This window comes from Salvelinus namaycush, chromosome 24 (assembly GCF_016432855.1).
Source record: "Salvelinus namaycush isolate Seneca chromosome 24, SaNama_1.0, whole genome shotgun sequence".
NCBI lineage: Eukaryota > Metazoa > Chordata > Actinopteri > Salmoniformes > Salmonidae > Salvelinus > Salvelinus namaycush.
Genome location: NC_052330.1, coordinates 2,403,239 through 2,421,447, shown reverse-complemented (window position 1 = coordinate 2,421,447; position 18,209 = coordinate 2,403,239). Strand labels below are relative to the sequence as shown.

The 18,209-nt window shown below is 42.5% G+C and overlaps 1 protein-coding gene across 1 annotated transcript in view; it reads right to left on the bottom strand.

Moving 5' to 3' along the window:
* Positions 1-18,209, bottom strand: part of LOC120019241 (glutamate receptor ionotropic, kainate 2-like) — a 175,367-nt gene that overhangs the window by 51,852 nt on the left and 105,306 nt on the right. Inside the window, exons 8-12 of the mRNA XM_038962560.1 lie at positions 17,812-17,919; positions 7,888-8,001; positions 1,745-1,864; positions 1,476-1,562; positions 358-581 (exon numbers count right to left, since the gene is read on the bottom strand). Of these exons, the coding sequence (XP_038818488.1) occupies positions 358-581; positions 1,476-1,562; positions 1,745-1,864; positions 7,888-8,001; positions 17,812-17,919 (653 nt within the window). The remainder of the gene's footprint in view (positions 1-357; positions 582-1,475; positions 1,563-1,744; positions 1,865-7,887; positions 8,002-17,811; positions 17,920-18,209) is intronic.

Genomic DNA, 18,209 nt, shown 5'->3' with positions numbered 1-18,209 from the left:
ACTCAGCTCCATAACACTGAACAAACCAATATATAACCAAAGGCCGGGCAAGGCCATGTTACTTATACAGTGCTTTAGCTCTACCTCACTCGATTGTTTCATATTTCCCTCGGTCTGAGGTTAAGCCAGGGCATGTCCACAGCACTTTACATAAGATAGCTTTACAGAGCTTAAGGGCATATGTACTGCCTCAGTCAGTCGGACTTAATTCACACACTGTCAAAGCTTTCCTGTGGGGAATAGAGTTTGTTTCACAGGTAGAATAACTTCACACTCTGGGCTTGTGCTCGTATCGTAAGACGGAGAGAAAAGCCACTGTCGGGTTTGTGAAAGCGAGCGGTGAGGGATGCATGTTACCTGGCTATGACAAACAGCACACAACTGACACCCAAGTAAGCCAGCAGAATATACATCCAGATATCGGGTGAGAGGGGGTTGAGGAAGGAGAAGACGCCCGGGTTCGTTCCGTTGGGCTTGCGGTAGAGGATACTTATACCCAGGGTCATGAAGGGCTTGGAGAAGTCGATGACCTTCTCCCTCACGTAGGTAATGGCCAAAGGAGCCACCACTAGGTCTGCTTTCTGTGGACAGAGATCGGGGAAGGAATTGGAGTCCACCAATCAGAAGCTGTGGTATCACATCAAAACCAATCAAATTAGGACATACATTGGGAGGTTGGAGGAGTCCACCAATTAGGGGATATGGTATCAAATTAGAACCAATACAATTTGGACATAGATTGTGGGGTGGAGATAGTCGACCAATCAGGGGCTGTGGTATCACATCAGAAACTGGGGCTTGCAAGAAACTATCAGATATAGGATCTCCTCTCTGTCAACACTTTGACCAGTCACTGAGAATGTGTGGATCCTGGAAGGACAAGGGAAAATCAGTGAAGTCATTTAAACTAGGTTGTTATTGTAAATTAGTTTAGGTCCTGGATGCTGATTGGCTGAAAGCCATGGTACATCAGACAATATACCACGAGTATGTCGCAAAAATACTTGTTTACTGTTCTGTTTATGTTGGTAACCAGTTTGTAATAGCAATAAGGGAGTTTGTGGTATATGGCTTCTATACTGTGCCACAGCTAAGGGGTGTATCCAGGCACTTCATTTCGCGTCTTGCCTAAGAACAGCCCTTAGCCGTGGTATATTGGCCATATACCTCACCCCCTCTGGCCTTATTGCTTGAATTTAAAACTTGTTCTCAATGACTTACCTTGCTAAATAAATATGCAATATGAGAAATGTGCAAGACTTGGTGAGAACTGGGAAGTCAAAGGACTAAAAAGCATCCTTCGTGTAATTGGTGTAGACCCAAACAGACCCTATAAAGTCAAAACCTCTGCACCTATTCAAAGCCCATTCTCCATTGTATACATTATCTGCCAAACCGTATCCTCATCACCACGGCAACACACCAATAACCACCACGGGAACCATGACAGTACACTCCTCCACTCCACTACTCACGTGGTCCATGAGTTCCCTGACCATGCCATTCCACTGGCCCGTGCTCTCCTCCAGCGCCCCATACTTGCCGTCCTCCACCAGACGCACCTAATAATAATAATAACAGTGATATTAATTATAAAGGTAACAACAAGAAACATAATATATGCCACTGGTAGTAGTAGTATGTGCATTCATTTTCATACTGTTCCCCCATGGAGATCAAACCCACAACCCTGGCATTGCAAGCCCCATGCTCTACCAACTGAGCCACATGGAAAAACACTCACCTCATAGTGAAAGCCCAGGATCCCCGAGAGCTCGCGGAGCAGGTCGATGCAATAGCCCTCGAAGCGGTCGTTTCCGTACAGCGGCTTGTCGGACTTCTTGAACATCACATAGGGCTCCACCTGTTAAGGAAAGATGGGGGTGGGAGGGATGGGGAGAAGGTAGAGTGAAAGAGGGAGGAGGAAGAAAGGAGGGAGAGGGTGGAAAGGGGGAGAGAGGCAGAGAGAGGTAGAAAGGAGGAAGAGGCAAAGGGAGGAGGTAAAGACAAAGGGAGGCGGTAGGAGGCGAGAGAGAGGTAGAGATAGGGATGAGAAAAGACAGATCATAAAGCAGAGCAGGACGGCAACAAAGAGTGGTAAAAAAGGACAAGAAAGAGAATGATGTCAAAAGAGAGCAGAGAAAAACATACATCATACTCCAGCTATGTGGCAGCAGGTAGCCTAGCGGTTAAAGTGGAACTGACAGCGTTTTAGAAAGCTGAAATTATATTAAAATCTGTATTCAGACCCCTTCCCTTTTTCCACATTTTGTTTCAGCCTTATTTTCAGTTTCAGCCTTATTCAAAAGGATTGTGTCAAGGCACAGATCTGGGGAAGGGCACCATGTCTGCAGCATTGAAGGACCCCAAGAACACAGTGGCCTCCATCAGTCTTAAATGGAAGTTTGGAACAACCAACATTATTCCTAGAGCTGGCCAAACTAAGCAATCTGGGGGAGAAGGGCCTTGGTCAGGGAGGTGACCAAGAACCCAATGGTCACTCTGACAGAGCTCCAGAGTTCCTCTGTGGAGATGGGAGAACCTTCCAGAAGGACAACCATCTCTGCAGCACTTCACCAATGAGGCAATGATTGTAGAGTTGCCAGACGGAAGTCACTCCTCAGTAAAAGGCACCGGACAGCTTGGAGTTTGCCAAAAGGTACCTAAAGGACTCTCAGACCATGAGAATCAAGATTCTCTGGTCTGATGAAACCAAGATTGAACTCTTTGGCCTGAATGCCAAGCGTCATGTCTGGAGGAAACCTGGCACCATCCTAACGGCGAAGCATGGTGGTGGCAGCATCATGCTGTGGGGATGTTTTTCAGCTGCAGGGACTGGGAGACTAGTCAGGATTGAGGGAAAGATGAACGGAGCAAAGTACAGAGAGATCCTTAATGAAAACCTGCTCCAGAGCGCTCAGGACCTCTGACTGGGGTGAAGGTTCACCTTCCAACAGGACAATGATCCTAAGCACACAGCGAAGACAACGCACTTAGTGACAAGTCTCTGAATGTCCTTGAGTGGCCCAGCCAGAGCCCAGACTTGAACCCGATCAAACATCTCTGGAGAGACCTGAAAATAGCTGTGCAGCTACACTCCCCATCCAACCTGACAGAGCTTGAGAGGATCTGCAGAGAAGAATAGGAGAAACTCCCCAAATACAGGTGTGCCAAGCTTGTAGCGTCATACCCAAGAAGACTCAAGGCTTTAATCGCTGCCAAAGGTGCTTCAACAAAGTACTGAGTAAAGCGTCTGAATACTTTTGTAAATGTTATATTTCATTTTTTCATTTTGAAACATTTGCAATAATGTCTAAATACCTGTTTTTGCTTTGTCAGTATGGGGTATTGTGTGTAGATTGATGAGGGGGAAAACGATTGAGTCAATTTTAGAATACGGCTGTAACATAACAAAATGTGGAAGAAGTCAAGGGGTCTGAATACCTTCTGAATGCACTGTACACCCCCAGGGAAAATTTGACTCTTCTTTTTTTTTTACATTGTCTGACAAGCAAGCACTTGGATATGGTCATTTTCACATTTTCATACTTTCATAAAATGTTTGGGGCTGACGAAAGTAAAGCATTGCTGAAGATTCTATAGCAATATAGAGTGGGAAAGCGGTTGTGCGTTTGGACAATTTATAGACACTGCAGTAAATAAAACCTAATAAAAACATATCAGACTGGTGCGCCATAGCTAATCAGAGCTTCAGTAGACCTATATGCATGCATTACGTTTGGGGGAGAGGAGGTAACATCAAGATCCTACTACTACAAAGGGAGGCTTACTGGATATCCTCTCTAAAGACATTGACCCCTAGTGGTCTGAATATTGACTTTGATCTCAGCCCCTTCTTATGAACACATTGTCTTATATGAACAAGTCTTATAAATGTAACATTTATTTTTTACAGCTTATTAGCGTACACCTGACATGTTCCCCCTGTTGATGATGCTCATTATATATTAAGGTTGAACCAAAATTACATGTAACAAAAACGAAATTATGTGAAATTGAATGAAACAATAATGTATGTTGACGATAATATGATGTACAATATTCCATTATGTTTCTATATGATAACAATAGCGTAATATATTTAATATGCCATATACTATTTTTTTTTACAGTTTCACTAATTCATTTTAATTCCCTTAATCATTATGACACACCCCTCACTACTGTCATTGGTTACACTAATTGCACTGTGTGTCTACATAACCTGGTTCAAGTATTCATGACATCACCCTGAGGAAGGCACAGTGATGCCGAAACGTTGGTAAATACCCATTAAATTGCTGGGAGATTATACATGGAGTGTGCAACTTTTTTATTTTGATAGTTAGTAAGCACCTCCCACAAACTATTATTCTGAGTGTGGGCCATCTCATGTTTTTTATTTTTATGAAATACATTTAACCAAGACAAATAATATTCTTCATGTCCTGAATTATTCAGTAGAGTCTTTCTCTAACATAGGATTAACATTATATCCAAAAAGTCGGATTTCTTAACCTAATAGATCCGATAATAAGCACCGAGCTCTGTTGACAGAGCAGTGCAGCTTTCTCACAACAACTTTAGCATTTTACATGTTGTGGTGGTTGTCTGCAAAGTTTCCGTGGGTCGCAAAAAGCTAAATTAGCATGACACGAGCTGAATTAAACGTAAAAGGCTTTGAAAATAAAAAAGACGCTCAGTGGCTAATTTACATTTCACCGAGATAACACTTGTTTTTGTGAGACAACTTCTAAAAATAACAGGAATGTTGCATAAAGAAAAGCACTAAAATATGAAAATAATACATGCTATGTCTCAAAATCTTACTTCTACACAACCGTTCAAAATTAGAGGTCACTTAGAAATGCCCTTTTTTGGTCCATTAAAATAACATCAAATTGATCAGAAATACAGTGTAAACATTGTTAATGTTGGAAACTACTATTGTAGCTGGAAACGGCAGATTTTTTAATGGGACATCTACATAGGCGTACAGAGGCTCATTATCAGCAACCATCACTCCTGTGTTCCAATGGCACATTGTGTTAGCTAGTCCAAGTTTATCATTTTAAAAGGCTAATTGATCATTAGAAAACCCTTTTGCAATTATGTTAGCACAGCTGAAAACTTTCTCTAACCAGAATAGAAAGAGAAGTGGGAGGCCCTGGTGCAGAACTGAGCAAGAGGACAAGTACATTAGAGTGTCTAGTTGGAGAAACAGACGCCTCACAAGTACTCAACGAGCAGCTTCATTAAATAGTACCTGCAAACCACCAGTCTCCACGTCAATAATGAACAGGCGACTCCGGGATGCTGTCCTTCTAGGCAGAGTTGCAAAGAAAAAGCCATATCTCAGACTGGCCAATAAAAATAAAAGATACAGATGGCATAAAGAACACAGACACTGGACAGAGGAAGATTGGGAAAAAGTGTTATGGACAGACGAATCTAAGTTTGAGGTGTTCGGATCACAAAGAAGAACGTTCGTGAGATGCAGAAAAAATGAAAAGATGCTGGAGGTGTGCTTGACGCCATCTGTCAAGCATGGTGGACGCTATGTGATGGTTTGGGGGTGCCTTGGTGGTGGTAAAGTGGGAGATTTGTACATGGTAAAAGGGATCTTGAAGAAGGAAGGCTATCACTCCATTTTGCAACGCTATGCTACACTCTGTGGACGGCGCTTAATTGGAGCCAATTTCCTCCTACAACAGGACAATGACCCAAAGCTCCAAACTATGCCAGAACTAGTTAGGGAAGAAGCAGTCAGCTGGTATTCTGTCTATAATGGAGTGGCCAGCACAGTCACCGGATCTCAACCCTACTGAGCTGTTGTGGGAGCAGCTTGACCGTATGGTACGTAAGAAGTGCCCATCAAACCAATCCAATTTGTGGGAGGTGCTTCAGGAAGCATGGGGTGAAATCTCTTCAGATTACCTCAACAAATTGACAACTAGAATGCCAAAGGTCTGCAAAGCTGTAATTGCTGCAAATGGAGGATTCTTTGAAGAAAGCAAGGTTTGAAGGACACAAAAATCCTTATTTCTAACCATGTCAACGTCTTGACTATATTTCCTATTGATTTTGCAACTCATTTCATGTATGTTTTCATGGAAAACAAGTGACCCCAAACTTTTGAACTGTAGTGTATATGTGTATATGTTTTATGTCTTCTGGATTCGAGAAGAAAGATGACCAGTTCAATGGTGAGCCTGTCAGTTAGCCTTAACTCTCGCACAGAATCCAGCCTAGCAGACGCAAAGCTATTTCCCAGATTTTTTTTCTCTGGCCTGCATTGATTTAATCACCCTCAGTTTGGCCATTCTACAAGGGTAAATACAGATTATGATAGAGACATGAGGTTTGGACCATTGGTTTTCTTAGAGGATTATCTACACAATTAAAGGAAAGGTTCACCCATTTTGAATGTTATATTGTTTTTGTGCATCTCTATTGTAATAAATACCATTTAAAATAACACAAGCATATTGCTATTACGTTGTTATAACTAACTTCTTTCAAAACAGGGTTTCTCACAAACTCATAAGCAGATACTGAGACCCACACACACCCAGAGACAGATGGCTGGCACAGACCTTTCATAAACACTGATAAGAAAAGGGTGCTTGGGTCTGCATTTCACGAGATACTGAGACACACACACACCCAAGGACAGAGGGCTGACGTAAACCTTTCATAAACACTGATTAAAACAGGAACATCTACGCACACACAAAATCTCCTGCTTAGCTGAACATTTGGTAACAAAGAACTTTTGCTGCAAGACTCAGAAGGATGACGCCCAGCTCATCAGGACCAATCTGAGAAGACAACAACTTGTCCAGAACCAACCAGAGGACCAGAACTTCCAGACTCAACCTACTTTCTGTGCTGTATAAAATGTCTATGCACTCTGTTATCTGGGCTCTTTCTGCAGGTTCCTTATGAGCTGAATGAACGAGTCCGTATACGCTTGTACCAGATATCTTTACTCTGAATAAAACTGCCGCTTGTCATACAATTTACCACCTTGTCTGAATCGATCCTTGACCGGCTCACCCTTCTCCATATCCCATTATCAACACTATGTTCTATCGATTCACTGGGTGATTTCATGTTTTGTGTATGTAACTGAGTTATTGGCGTTCAAGCTGGCAGAAATCCGTCCGGTATGATGTAGCACTGTGATAAAGTCAATCTCACTACACTGGAAGTTAATAGGACTACGACTTTTAGATCACGAAAATGTCCATCATACATGTCAGATTTCAATACTGGCCGATGTCATAACTCGAGAGGAGGTCTTCTCTCGAATGAGCTATTGACCATATTTTTGCGATATTCTTACCTCGAGATATTTGTGATTTAACGGCGGGTTTAGCACATTTTTTGACCAGGGTGCATTGCATGGTGCCATTGACAGAGATATTATAGAAAGGAGATAGGAACCCAATGAATGAAGGAACGTGTAACACCCCACACAGCAGACACTGTCGACCAGTCGCGTGCAAATTGTCATGCTATGTCATGCAGTTGCTAAACTAATCCCCTCTCATATGTCGAGAAACGTGCCTATTTTCGTCAAAGGTACGTAATGTCACAATTCCAAAGCTATACGATATTGTCCCATTTATTTCGCCATTTTATATCGCCAAAATGAAACATTTGTTCACAAAAAAATATTGTTCTCACATATTAGTGTTATTTAACACTGTAAATGAAATGAATGAGTTATTTATATAACATATTATTTTACCCATTTGTCATTTTTTGATTGGGCACCCCACTGATTCAATCTCTCCTCTCAGTCGTCATGACTTCAGTGATCCTGCTGTGTGCATATGTGAGGCCGCAGAAAGAAAGAGAACTAGCCAAATGTATGTTTACCAGTATGGTGGAGACGCGGAGGGATTTGTTAGCCAGAGAGTCAGTGATGTTAGACGTCTTGCTCTTGTGGTCCTCTGTCATGTTCAGCCCACTGGGAGGGTCCCATGTTCCAATCTGTTGGGGAAACATATGATCCCCTCATATCATAAAATGGTACTGTATATGCATACACAGACAGACATGAGTTGTGAACACACGCACCAGTGGTATAAAGTCGCTAGAGAAAGTCTACACACATTTTAATGCCTTAAAATGTCATCTAAAAAGGGATTACATTGGATTATTCCTACCAATCTACACAACCTACTCCACATTTTCAAAGTAAACGACAAATTATAGAACATTTTCCAAATTAATAAAAAAAATATAAATGAAGATGTATTGATTGAAAATACAGACGATCAACAACACTGCATTCACTCCACATGACTGGCCCGTATGACAAAGTTAAAAGGAAGCATGTGCTAAAAAATCCACTCCAAATCTTTCATTCTGTTTGCAACAAGGCCGTTAAGTAATAAGGCAAGACAACACATAAAAAAACATATTTTGGGGGACATAAAGAAAAAATCCAATACAACACAAGCCTACAACACAAAAGCCAGGAAAGCCTGTCTTTTCAAGTATTGTGGTGGCAGCGTCGCGATATGGGTATGCTATCACCAGCAGGGACTGGTGAGTTTGTCAGGTTCAAAATAAATATGAAAGGAGCAGGGGGGCTGCAAATGTTCTTATTTTACAAGTTGGATTTGACTTGAAAATGAAAATACACAAACAATAAGAACATTCATATTTATTCAATGATATCTGTATGTATTTTGCTGTGCTTGATAACTGAGCGATTTAATTAAGCATTTTCTTTTTATAAATCGCTTTTTAAAAATAAAAAGCTACAATTCCAACTGTTTGATTGACAAGAGTGATGATCAGGGGGGCAGAGTTTTTACCACCATCATTGGGCTTGGGGCCAAAGTATGGGTAGTGCCTCAGCGAAGGTATGGCCAGTGAAAGAGTAGATACTGTATGAGATCTAACCTCCACATCATAGAAGGATACCTGACCCTCCTCATAATCCAAAAATACTCCCACCTTCTGGGGCTTCGCTCTCAGGAGGAGTGGGACAGCAGGTTTATCAAGAGCTTCATGCTAATTTCCCTTCCTCAGCCATATTGTCCAGTAACCATTCTCAAGTCTCAGGCAAATGTTTCTCTTCCTGTTGATGGACTCTTCTGTCACTCCTAAACCCCAATCAGTCTTCCCCATGATCTGCACCTCATAGTAAAATTGCCCAGAGGAGAAGCCCTTCTTTCCTAGGACACACACACACACTCTTTTGGGGTTTTCAATGAGAATCTGTCTTCTGGTTGTATACTTATTTACTGTCCTCAGACAGAATAAGAGTGGGGTGTGCTGTATCAGGGTCAGCTCCAAGTGATTTTCATTTTCGAAATCTGTTCCAAATTATTCCCACGCATTTTTATTTATTTTCCTTTTTTATTTCACCGTTATTTAACCAGGTAGGCCAGTTGAGAACAAGTTCTCATTTACAACTGCGACCTGGCCAAGATAAAGCAAAGCAGTGCAACAAAAACAACACAGAGTTGCACATAAACAAACGTACAGTCAATAAAACAATAGAAAAAAAAGAAAAAGCTATGTACAGTGTGTGCAAATGTAGAAGAGTTAATTAACCTGGTTAAATAAAGGTGAGATATATATATATATATATTTTTTTTTTTAATTGGGCACACAGCATGCTGCCTAGTGACTTTCCCCTGTCACAGCCTTAAGCACACTGTGAGCACAGACATCCAAGCGAAATAAAAACCTCACAAAAGTGTGTGGCGTTGCCAAACTCTCCGCAGCACATATATCTCCTACAGTCAACCCTTTAAACAACGCCCAAGACGCTGCCAGACCCCTTTTGGAGACCCTGTACACTGCCAGGTAACCCTTGCCCCTTGCTGCTATATGCCAGTGGGAGAGACGCTGTTTAGAGAGTGGCTTTACTTGAGCTGGAATAGCAAAACAGACAAAAAGCTGGTACATAACTGGATATCCCAGATCCTTTCAATGTACATGCGTAAAGCGCACACTAGACACAGGGCATGTAAATTGTTTTGCGTTTTGTGTAGAATCCGTAGGCGAGCGATAAACTCCCACTGCCATCCGTTCTTCTTGCTAACGTGCAATCATTGGAAAATAAAACTGATGATCTACGATTAAGATTATCCTACCAACGGGACATTAAAAACTGTAACAGCTTATTTTTCCCCCGAGACATGGCTGAACGACGATATGGACAATATAGAGCTAGCAGGATTTTTCATGCACAGGCAGAACAGAGACGCTACCTCTGGTAAGACGAGGGGTGGGGGTGTGTGTCTATTTGTCAATAATAGCTGGTGCGCGATGAGTAATATTGAAGAAATCTTACGGTTTTGCTCGCCTGAGGTAGAGTACCTTATGATAAGCTGTAGACCACACTATCTACCTAGAGAGTTCTCATCTATATTATTCGTAGCCGTCTATTTACCAACACAGAACAAAGCTGGCACTAAGACCGCTCTCAACCAACTCTATAAGGCCATAAGCAAAGAAGAAAATGCTCACCCAGAAGCGGCGCTCCTAGTGGCCGGGGACTTTAATGCAGGCAAACTTAAATCAGTTTTACCAAATATTTACCAGCAGGTCACATGTGCAACCAGAGGGAAAAAAATCCTAGACCACCTTTACTCCACACACACCCAGATGCATACAAAGCTCTCCACCGCCCTCCATTTGGCAAATCTGACCATAATTCTATCCTCCTGATTCCTGCTTACAAGCAAAAACTAAAGCAGGGAGTACCAGTGACTCGCTCAGTACGGAAGTGGTCAGATGACGCGGATGCTACGCTACAGGACTGTTTTGCTAGCACAGACTGGAATATGTTCAGGGATTCATCCAATGGCATTGAGGAGTACACCACCTCAGTCATCGGCTTCATCAATAACTGCATCGACGACATCGTCCCCACAGTGACTGTACATACATATCCCAACCAGAAGCCATGGATTACAGGCAACATCCGCATCAAGCTAAATGCTAAAGCTGCTGCTTTCAAGGAGAGGGAGACTAATCCGGACTCTTATAAGAAATCCCGCTATGCCCTCTGACGAACCATCAAACAAGCAAAGCGTCAATACAGGATTAAGATTGAATCCTAGAGCACCAGCCGTTCTGAATGACTGTGTGATAACACTCTTGGTAGCCGATGTGAACAAAACCTTTAAACAGGTCAACATTCGTGCTAGTCCCCTTAGTTCCAGCGAAGAGAAATCTTAACGCTACAGCATACAATGACATTCCAGACAATTCTGTGCTTCCAACTTTGTGGCAACAGTTTGATGAAGGCCCTTTCATGTTTCAGCATGACAATGCCCCCTTGCACAAAGCGAGGTCCATACAGAAATGGCTTGTCGAGATTGGTGTGAAAGAACTTGACTGGCCTGCACAGAGCCCTGAACTCAACCCCCTTGAACACCTTTGGGAAGAATTGGAACGCCGACTGCGAGCCAGCCCTAATCGCCCAACATTAGTGCCTGACCTCACTAATGCTCTGTGGCTGAATGGAAAAAGTCCCTGCAGAAATGTTCAAACATCTAGTGGAAAGCCTTTCCAGATGAGTGGAAAGGCTTCACCTACAGTTCTGACTGTTCTACTGTAGCATATAACCTATTTTGGAGAAATGTAATCATACAATATTGTAAGAGCTTTCACTGTCTTATATGCCCCTTTTTTTCATCCTACAGTTCTAACTTGGTGTATAGGGAGAGCACTGTAAGAATGGCCTATGTTCTGAATTCTGTCACTGTATATTTAAAAAGTAGTAAACAAATAGTTACATTGATTAATGTTACGTCCGGATTGCCTCTTATCCGCTTGTCGTCCCCTTAGGCCATAGTTTGTACATTTCAATTGTCATTAGAAACCACATTTGTTTAAGCAAGTCAGCCATATCAGCTATGTTTTTTTTAAAGGAAGTGAATGAGGCTGAATGAACTGTTTTGCTGCCAGACAAGGCTCCTCTGATAGCCAGGTGTAGTAGTGGTAAGGTGTTGGGGCTGCTGTTGGGACAGCTTTATGTAGACCCTTTGTGGGTTTGTGGGCACCGTTTGTGACCGTTATAGTGCAATAAATGTATTGTTTAGTGTTGTGTTGTGTCGTGGCTTTTCTGGCATGCATTCCACTTTTTTGGTTTTTGTCCCACCAAGATTTACATGCTAAAATCGCCAATGAACACACGTCTGGTCAGTCCTTCAGAACAACTCGAGGAGTTTGTTGTGCTCCTTACAAATCCTGTTTTCCAGGTTCTCCACAGGGTCGATCAGCCTGTGTGTCTTCAGGTCTGCAGGGCTGGGGCTATCTGATGAGGCTGCAGGTGAGTCTCACAGTAAGAGGTCAAGTACTCCAGGCATGACTTCAGGGCCTTGATTTTCGTCCCGGTACATACATCATAGGCCTTCCTGAACGAAGGAGCAATCTCAGAAATGTAGAATTTATCCTTAAACAGTGGGCACTGGCACAGGCCATTACTGTCCCAGTACTTTCTGATGCAGGCCATGCAGAAGTTGTGTCCACATGACGTGGTGACAGGCTCAATGAACACCTAACACCAAACCTAACACAGGAACTGTGCTTCTGACAGAAGACTGCTGGAGGATGCCATATCTAGACAATGAGTCCAAATGTGAAACCATGAAGCAATTCCTTGAATCTCTCCACTCTTGATATTATGTAGTTGATCATTCATGAGCTCATATAAAGTGTCATTGAGTGTAAATGAATAACTAGTATGAATGCAATCTTGAAAAATGGTTTCACTAATGACTCATTTATGACGATTTCCAATGACACTGGAAATTGTCATAAATGAGTCATTAAGACAACAGGATATACAGCATCATTGAGAGCATCCTGACAGGTTGCATCACCCCGCCTGGTATGGCAACTGCTCAGCCTCTGACCGCAAGGCACTACAGATGGTAGTGCGTACGGTTCAGTACAACACTGGGGCCAAGCTTCCTGCCATCCAGGAGCTCTATACATGGTGGTGTCAGAGGAAGGCCATAAAAATTGTCAAAGACTCCAGCCACCCTAGTCATAGACTGTTCTCTCTGCAACGCACGGCAAGTGGTACCCGAGCTCCAAAAGGCTTCTTAACAGCTTCTACATCCAAGCCATAAGACCCCCCCCACCCTCCATTTTTACGCTGTTGCTACTCTGTTTATTATCTATGCATAGTCACTTTAACTCTACCAATGTACATATTACCTGAATTATCTCGACTAAACAGAATTGTTTTAAGTTTTAAGAGGATATATGACTTTTTCTAATCCTCTTAGAGTCACATGCAGGTAAGATGTTTTGATTTCCTATATAGCACCAGAAAGAGCAGATTCTGAGGTTTCAAAATATCACTTTTTCCAAAAAAATAACAGTTCCATGAGCTCCACACTTGAGCATGAGGCAATAGATAACCTACAGTAAAAATAAATCTTATTCTAATGTTACCCAAGACCTTCATAAACACAACCAACATATTATTTTTCCGATAGCATCTGCCTGTCCTCCTCCTTAAGGATCGAACCCCAGAAACAGCAGGGGTTCAAACTTTAGAACCCAGTTCCTACATTTTAATATAAAAATGTATTTTATTAAACAAAACTATGCAACATTTTATCTCTGGGACCCTCAGGATGACAAATCAGAGCAAGATTACTGAATGTAAGTACATTATTTACCTTCAGAGGTGAATGTATCAAACCAGTTTCCATGATGCATTTTTGTTGTTGTTGTTGTACTCTCCTCAAACAACAGCATGGTATTTTTTCACAGTAAGTGTAGCTACTGTAAATTGGACAGTGCAGTTAGATTAACAAGAATTTAAGCTTTCTGCTTAATGTCCTGGGAAATGTTCTTGTTACTTACAATGTCATGCTAATCATATTAGCACACGTTAGCTCAACCGTCCCGGTGGAGGGACACCAATCCCGTAGAGGGTATCCTTTTGAGGATCTGAAGACCCATGCCAAATCTTCTCAATCTTCTGTGGGAGAATAGGCATTGTCGTACCCTCTTTACGACCATCTTGGTGTGCTCGGACCACGACAGTTCATTGGTGATGTAGACACCAAGGTACTTAAAACTCTCAACCTGCTCCACTACAGCACCGTCAATGAGAATGGGGGCGTGCTCGATCCTCCTTTTCCTGTAGTCCACAATCCTCTCCTTTGTATTGATCACGCTGAGGCAGAGGTTGTTATCCTGGCACCACAATGCCTGGTCTCTGACCTCCTCCCTATAGGCTGTCTCATTGTTGTCGGTGATCAGGCCTACCACTGTTGTGTCATCGGCAAACTTAATGATGGTGTTGGAGTCGTGCTTGGCCATGCAGTCATGGGTGAACAGTTGGTACAGAAGGGGACTGAGAACGCACACCTGAAGGGCCCCCATGTTGAGGATCAGCGTGGCAAATGTGTTGTTACCTACCCTTACCACCTGGAGGCAGACCGTCAAGAAGTCCAGGTTCAATTTGCGGAGGGAGGTGATTATTACCAAGGTCCTTAGCTTAGTGACGAGCTTTGAGGGCACTATTGTGTTGAACGCTGAGTTGTAGTCAATGAATAGCATTCTCAAGTAGGTATTCCTTTTGTCCAGGTGGGAAAGGGCAGTGTGGAGTGCAATAGAGATTGCGTCATCTGTGGATCTGTTGGGACGTAATATGTATGCAAATTAGGTGGGTCTAGGGTTTCTGGGATAATGGTGTTGATGTGAGCCATGACCAGCTTTTCAAAGCACTTCATGTCTACAGACCTGAGCTGAGTACTACGGGTCGGTAGTCATTTAGGTAGGTTACCTTGGTGTTCTTGGGCACAGGGACTATGGTGGTCTGCTTGAAACATGTTGGTATTACCAACTTGGTCAGGGACAGGTTGAAAATGTCAGTGAGGGCACAAAGAAGTTATTTAGCTCATCTAATAGGCTCATGTCACTGGGCAGCTCGTGGCTGTGCTTCCCTTTGTAGTTCGTAATAGTTTACAATCCCTGCCACATCCAACGAGCATCAAAGCCAGTGTAGTAGGATTTCATCTTCGTCCTGTATTGACGCTTTGCCTGTTTGATGGTTCGTCCGAGGGCAGAGTGGGATTTGAGGGAGCGGGTTAGAGTCCCCACTCCTTCAAAGTGGCAGCTCTATCCTTTAGCTCAGTGTGGATGTTGCCTGTAATTCATGGCTTCTGGTTGGGGTATTTACGTACGTACGGTCACTGTGGGGACAACGTTATCAATGCACTTATTGCTCCTCAATGCCGTTGGAAGAATCCCAGAACATATTCCAGTCTGTGCTAGCAAAACAGTCCTGTAGCTTAGCATCTGCGTCATCTGACCACTTCCCTATTGAGCGAGTCACTGGTACTTCCGGCTTTAGTTTTTGCTTGTTAACAAGAATCAGGAGGATAGAATTATGGTCAGATTTGCCAAATGGAGGGCGAGGGAGAGCTTTGTATGTGTCTCTGTGTCACGCCCTGACCTTAGAGATCCTTATTTATTCTCTATGTTTGGTTAGGTCAGGGTGTGACTCTGGTGGGAAAATCTATGTTTTCTATTTCTTTGTTGTTTTGCCGAGTGTGGTTCCCAATCAGAGGCAGATGTCTATCGTTGTCTCAGATTGGGGATCATATATAAGTTGTCATTTTCCATTTGGGTTTTGTGGGGTGTTGTTTTCTGTTTAGGATGTTTCCCTGACAGAACTGTGCGCTTTCGTTTTTCTCCTTTTGTCATTTTGTTTGAGTGTTTTTGTGAACATTAAATCATGAACACTTTCCACGCTGCGCTTTGGTCTCATTCCGACGACGAACGTTACACTCTGTATGTGGAGTAAAGGTGGTCTAGAGTTTTTTTTCTCTGGTTGCACATATTACATGCTGGTAGAAATTAGGTAAAACAGATTTAAGTTTCCCTGAATTAAAGTCCCCGGCCACTAGGAGCACCGCCTCTGGATGAGCATTTTCTTGTTTGCTTAGGGCCTTATACAACTCGTTGAGTGCGTTCTTAGTGCCAGCATCAGTTTGTGGTGGTAAATAGACAGCTATGAAAAATACAGATGAAAACTCTTGGTAAATAGTGTGGTCTACAGCTTATCATGAGATACTTTACCTCAGGCGAGCAAAACCTTGAGACTTCATTCATCTTAGATTTCGTTCACCAGCTGTTATTGACAAATAGACACAGACCGCTATCCCTTGTCTTTCCGGAGCCAGATGTTCTATCTTGCCGATGCACGGAAAACCCAGCCAGTTGTATGTTATCTTTGTCGTCGTTCAGCCACGACTCTGTGAAACAAGATATTACAGTTTTTAATGTCATGTTGGTAGGATAGTCTTCATCGGAGCTTATCCAGATTATTATCCAATGATTGCGTGTTGGCTAATAGGACTGATGGTAGAGGCGGGTTACCCACTTGCTGTCGGATTCTTACAAGGCACCCTGAACTACGACCCCCATATCTCCGTATCTTCTTCATGCAAATGACAGGGATTTGGGCCTTGTCCGGTTTCTGAAGTGAATCCTTTGCGTCCGACTTGTTAAAGAAAATCTTTGTCCAGTACAAGGTGAGTAATCGCTGTCCTGATATCCAGAAGCTCTTTTTGGTCTTAAGAGATGGTGGCAGAAACATTATGTACAAAATAAGTTACAAATAACGCTAAAAAACACACACAATAGCACAATTGGTTAGGAGCCTGTAAAACGGCAGCCATCTCCTCCGGCGCCATTATTTTCAACAATTGACTCAAAGAGTTGATTCAAAGAGAGAGAAAGACAATAGTTGAAGAGTTTTGAACAAATTGATTTCTTCAAAATTGAAGGAGAAGCAGCAGAGAGAGAAAATTATATTTAGTTGTATTTTTTATTCTTCTTAGTTTACATTTCAATTACTTAGCTAGCTAATGCAGCTATTTTAGCCAACTCAACAACCTGACTCAAACAAAGAGGAACGCTAGCTAGCTGACCAAGGCTATCCAACACTGCAACTCTTCCAAATCAAGGTAAGCTTTCGGTTTTATAAATGTATTTCCTACGGGGCCCACCTGTGTTACTGCTAAACTGCTTGTCGTAAGCTGCTTGCTTTACGCTGTACTGCGTGATAGTAAACCCCCAATCCCATCCATGTGTACAAACGGGCTAGTTTTAGTAGCTATGTTGGCTATGACGTTACTTAATATGGTGACAACGATGTAGGCTGTTTAGCGGTTATGATATGAAGGTTTGGCTTGGTGAGTTTAGTCCACAATTGAAGGGAAAAGGTTAGAGGAGGACAGTGCGTAGATGGAAGAAGGAATTATACAACGAGCAAAGTGATGATGCTGTACGTGGCTGCTATGAAAGTCACCGTGTGTGCGGTTGATCAGGGGTATATTGATTCCGTCAATTCCTTTGCAAAACCTTTCTTAAATGTAAGCAAATGGAACAAAAGAGGGATGGACGTAGCTGACTTTGTCCAATAGAAACTTTGGTTTTAGTTGGGCTAATGATTACACCCAAGATCAGCTAGACGCATGTGAGAGTGTGCAACGTAGTATTGAATGTGTTACTGTCTGTCACCTTGATTACTACAATTTGTCTGTCGACCTGTGCACCTTCGTTATAAACTTTAATTTGTAGGCTAGGTTGTAGCAACCTCATGAAGGGTATAGGGCAAATGTGAGTATAATGTAGTAGCCTAAACCTATCGATGTTACGTTGAGCTGGGTGAATGGAATATGAATTACAATCATCCAATATGCTGTAATAGAAATAAGGTCATGTTAATAAGAAAAAAATCCTCCTCCTAATCTGAAACGGCACCGACCACCACTGACCCACGCACACACACAAACTCACTTTTTCCAGTCCTTCCTCCTTTAGACTGATTACGTCCAGGTCAAAGTCTGTCCTCAATCCGTTAGTTTTGTTGAAGAGGATGTGTCCAGTCAAGCCATCCCAATGGGCCTATAGAGAGGGGCACACACACACACACACACACACACACACACACACACACACACACACACACACACACACACACACACACACACACACACACACACACACACACACACACACACACACACACACACACCAACCACCTAATTCAACTCAAAAACAAAGTCCAATGTGTCCAAATTGTATCCCTCAATTACCCATAATACCACATATGTCCTTTCATTATATTTTGATCCACAAATCAAAAGCCTACAATGCTTTAATTTCAATTAGCTAGACCTTCCGCCTGGCTCTCT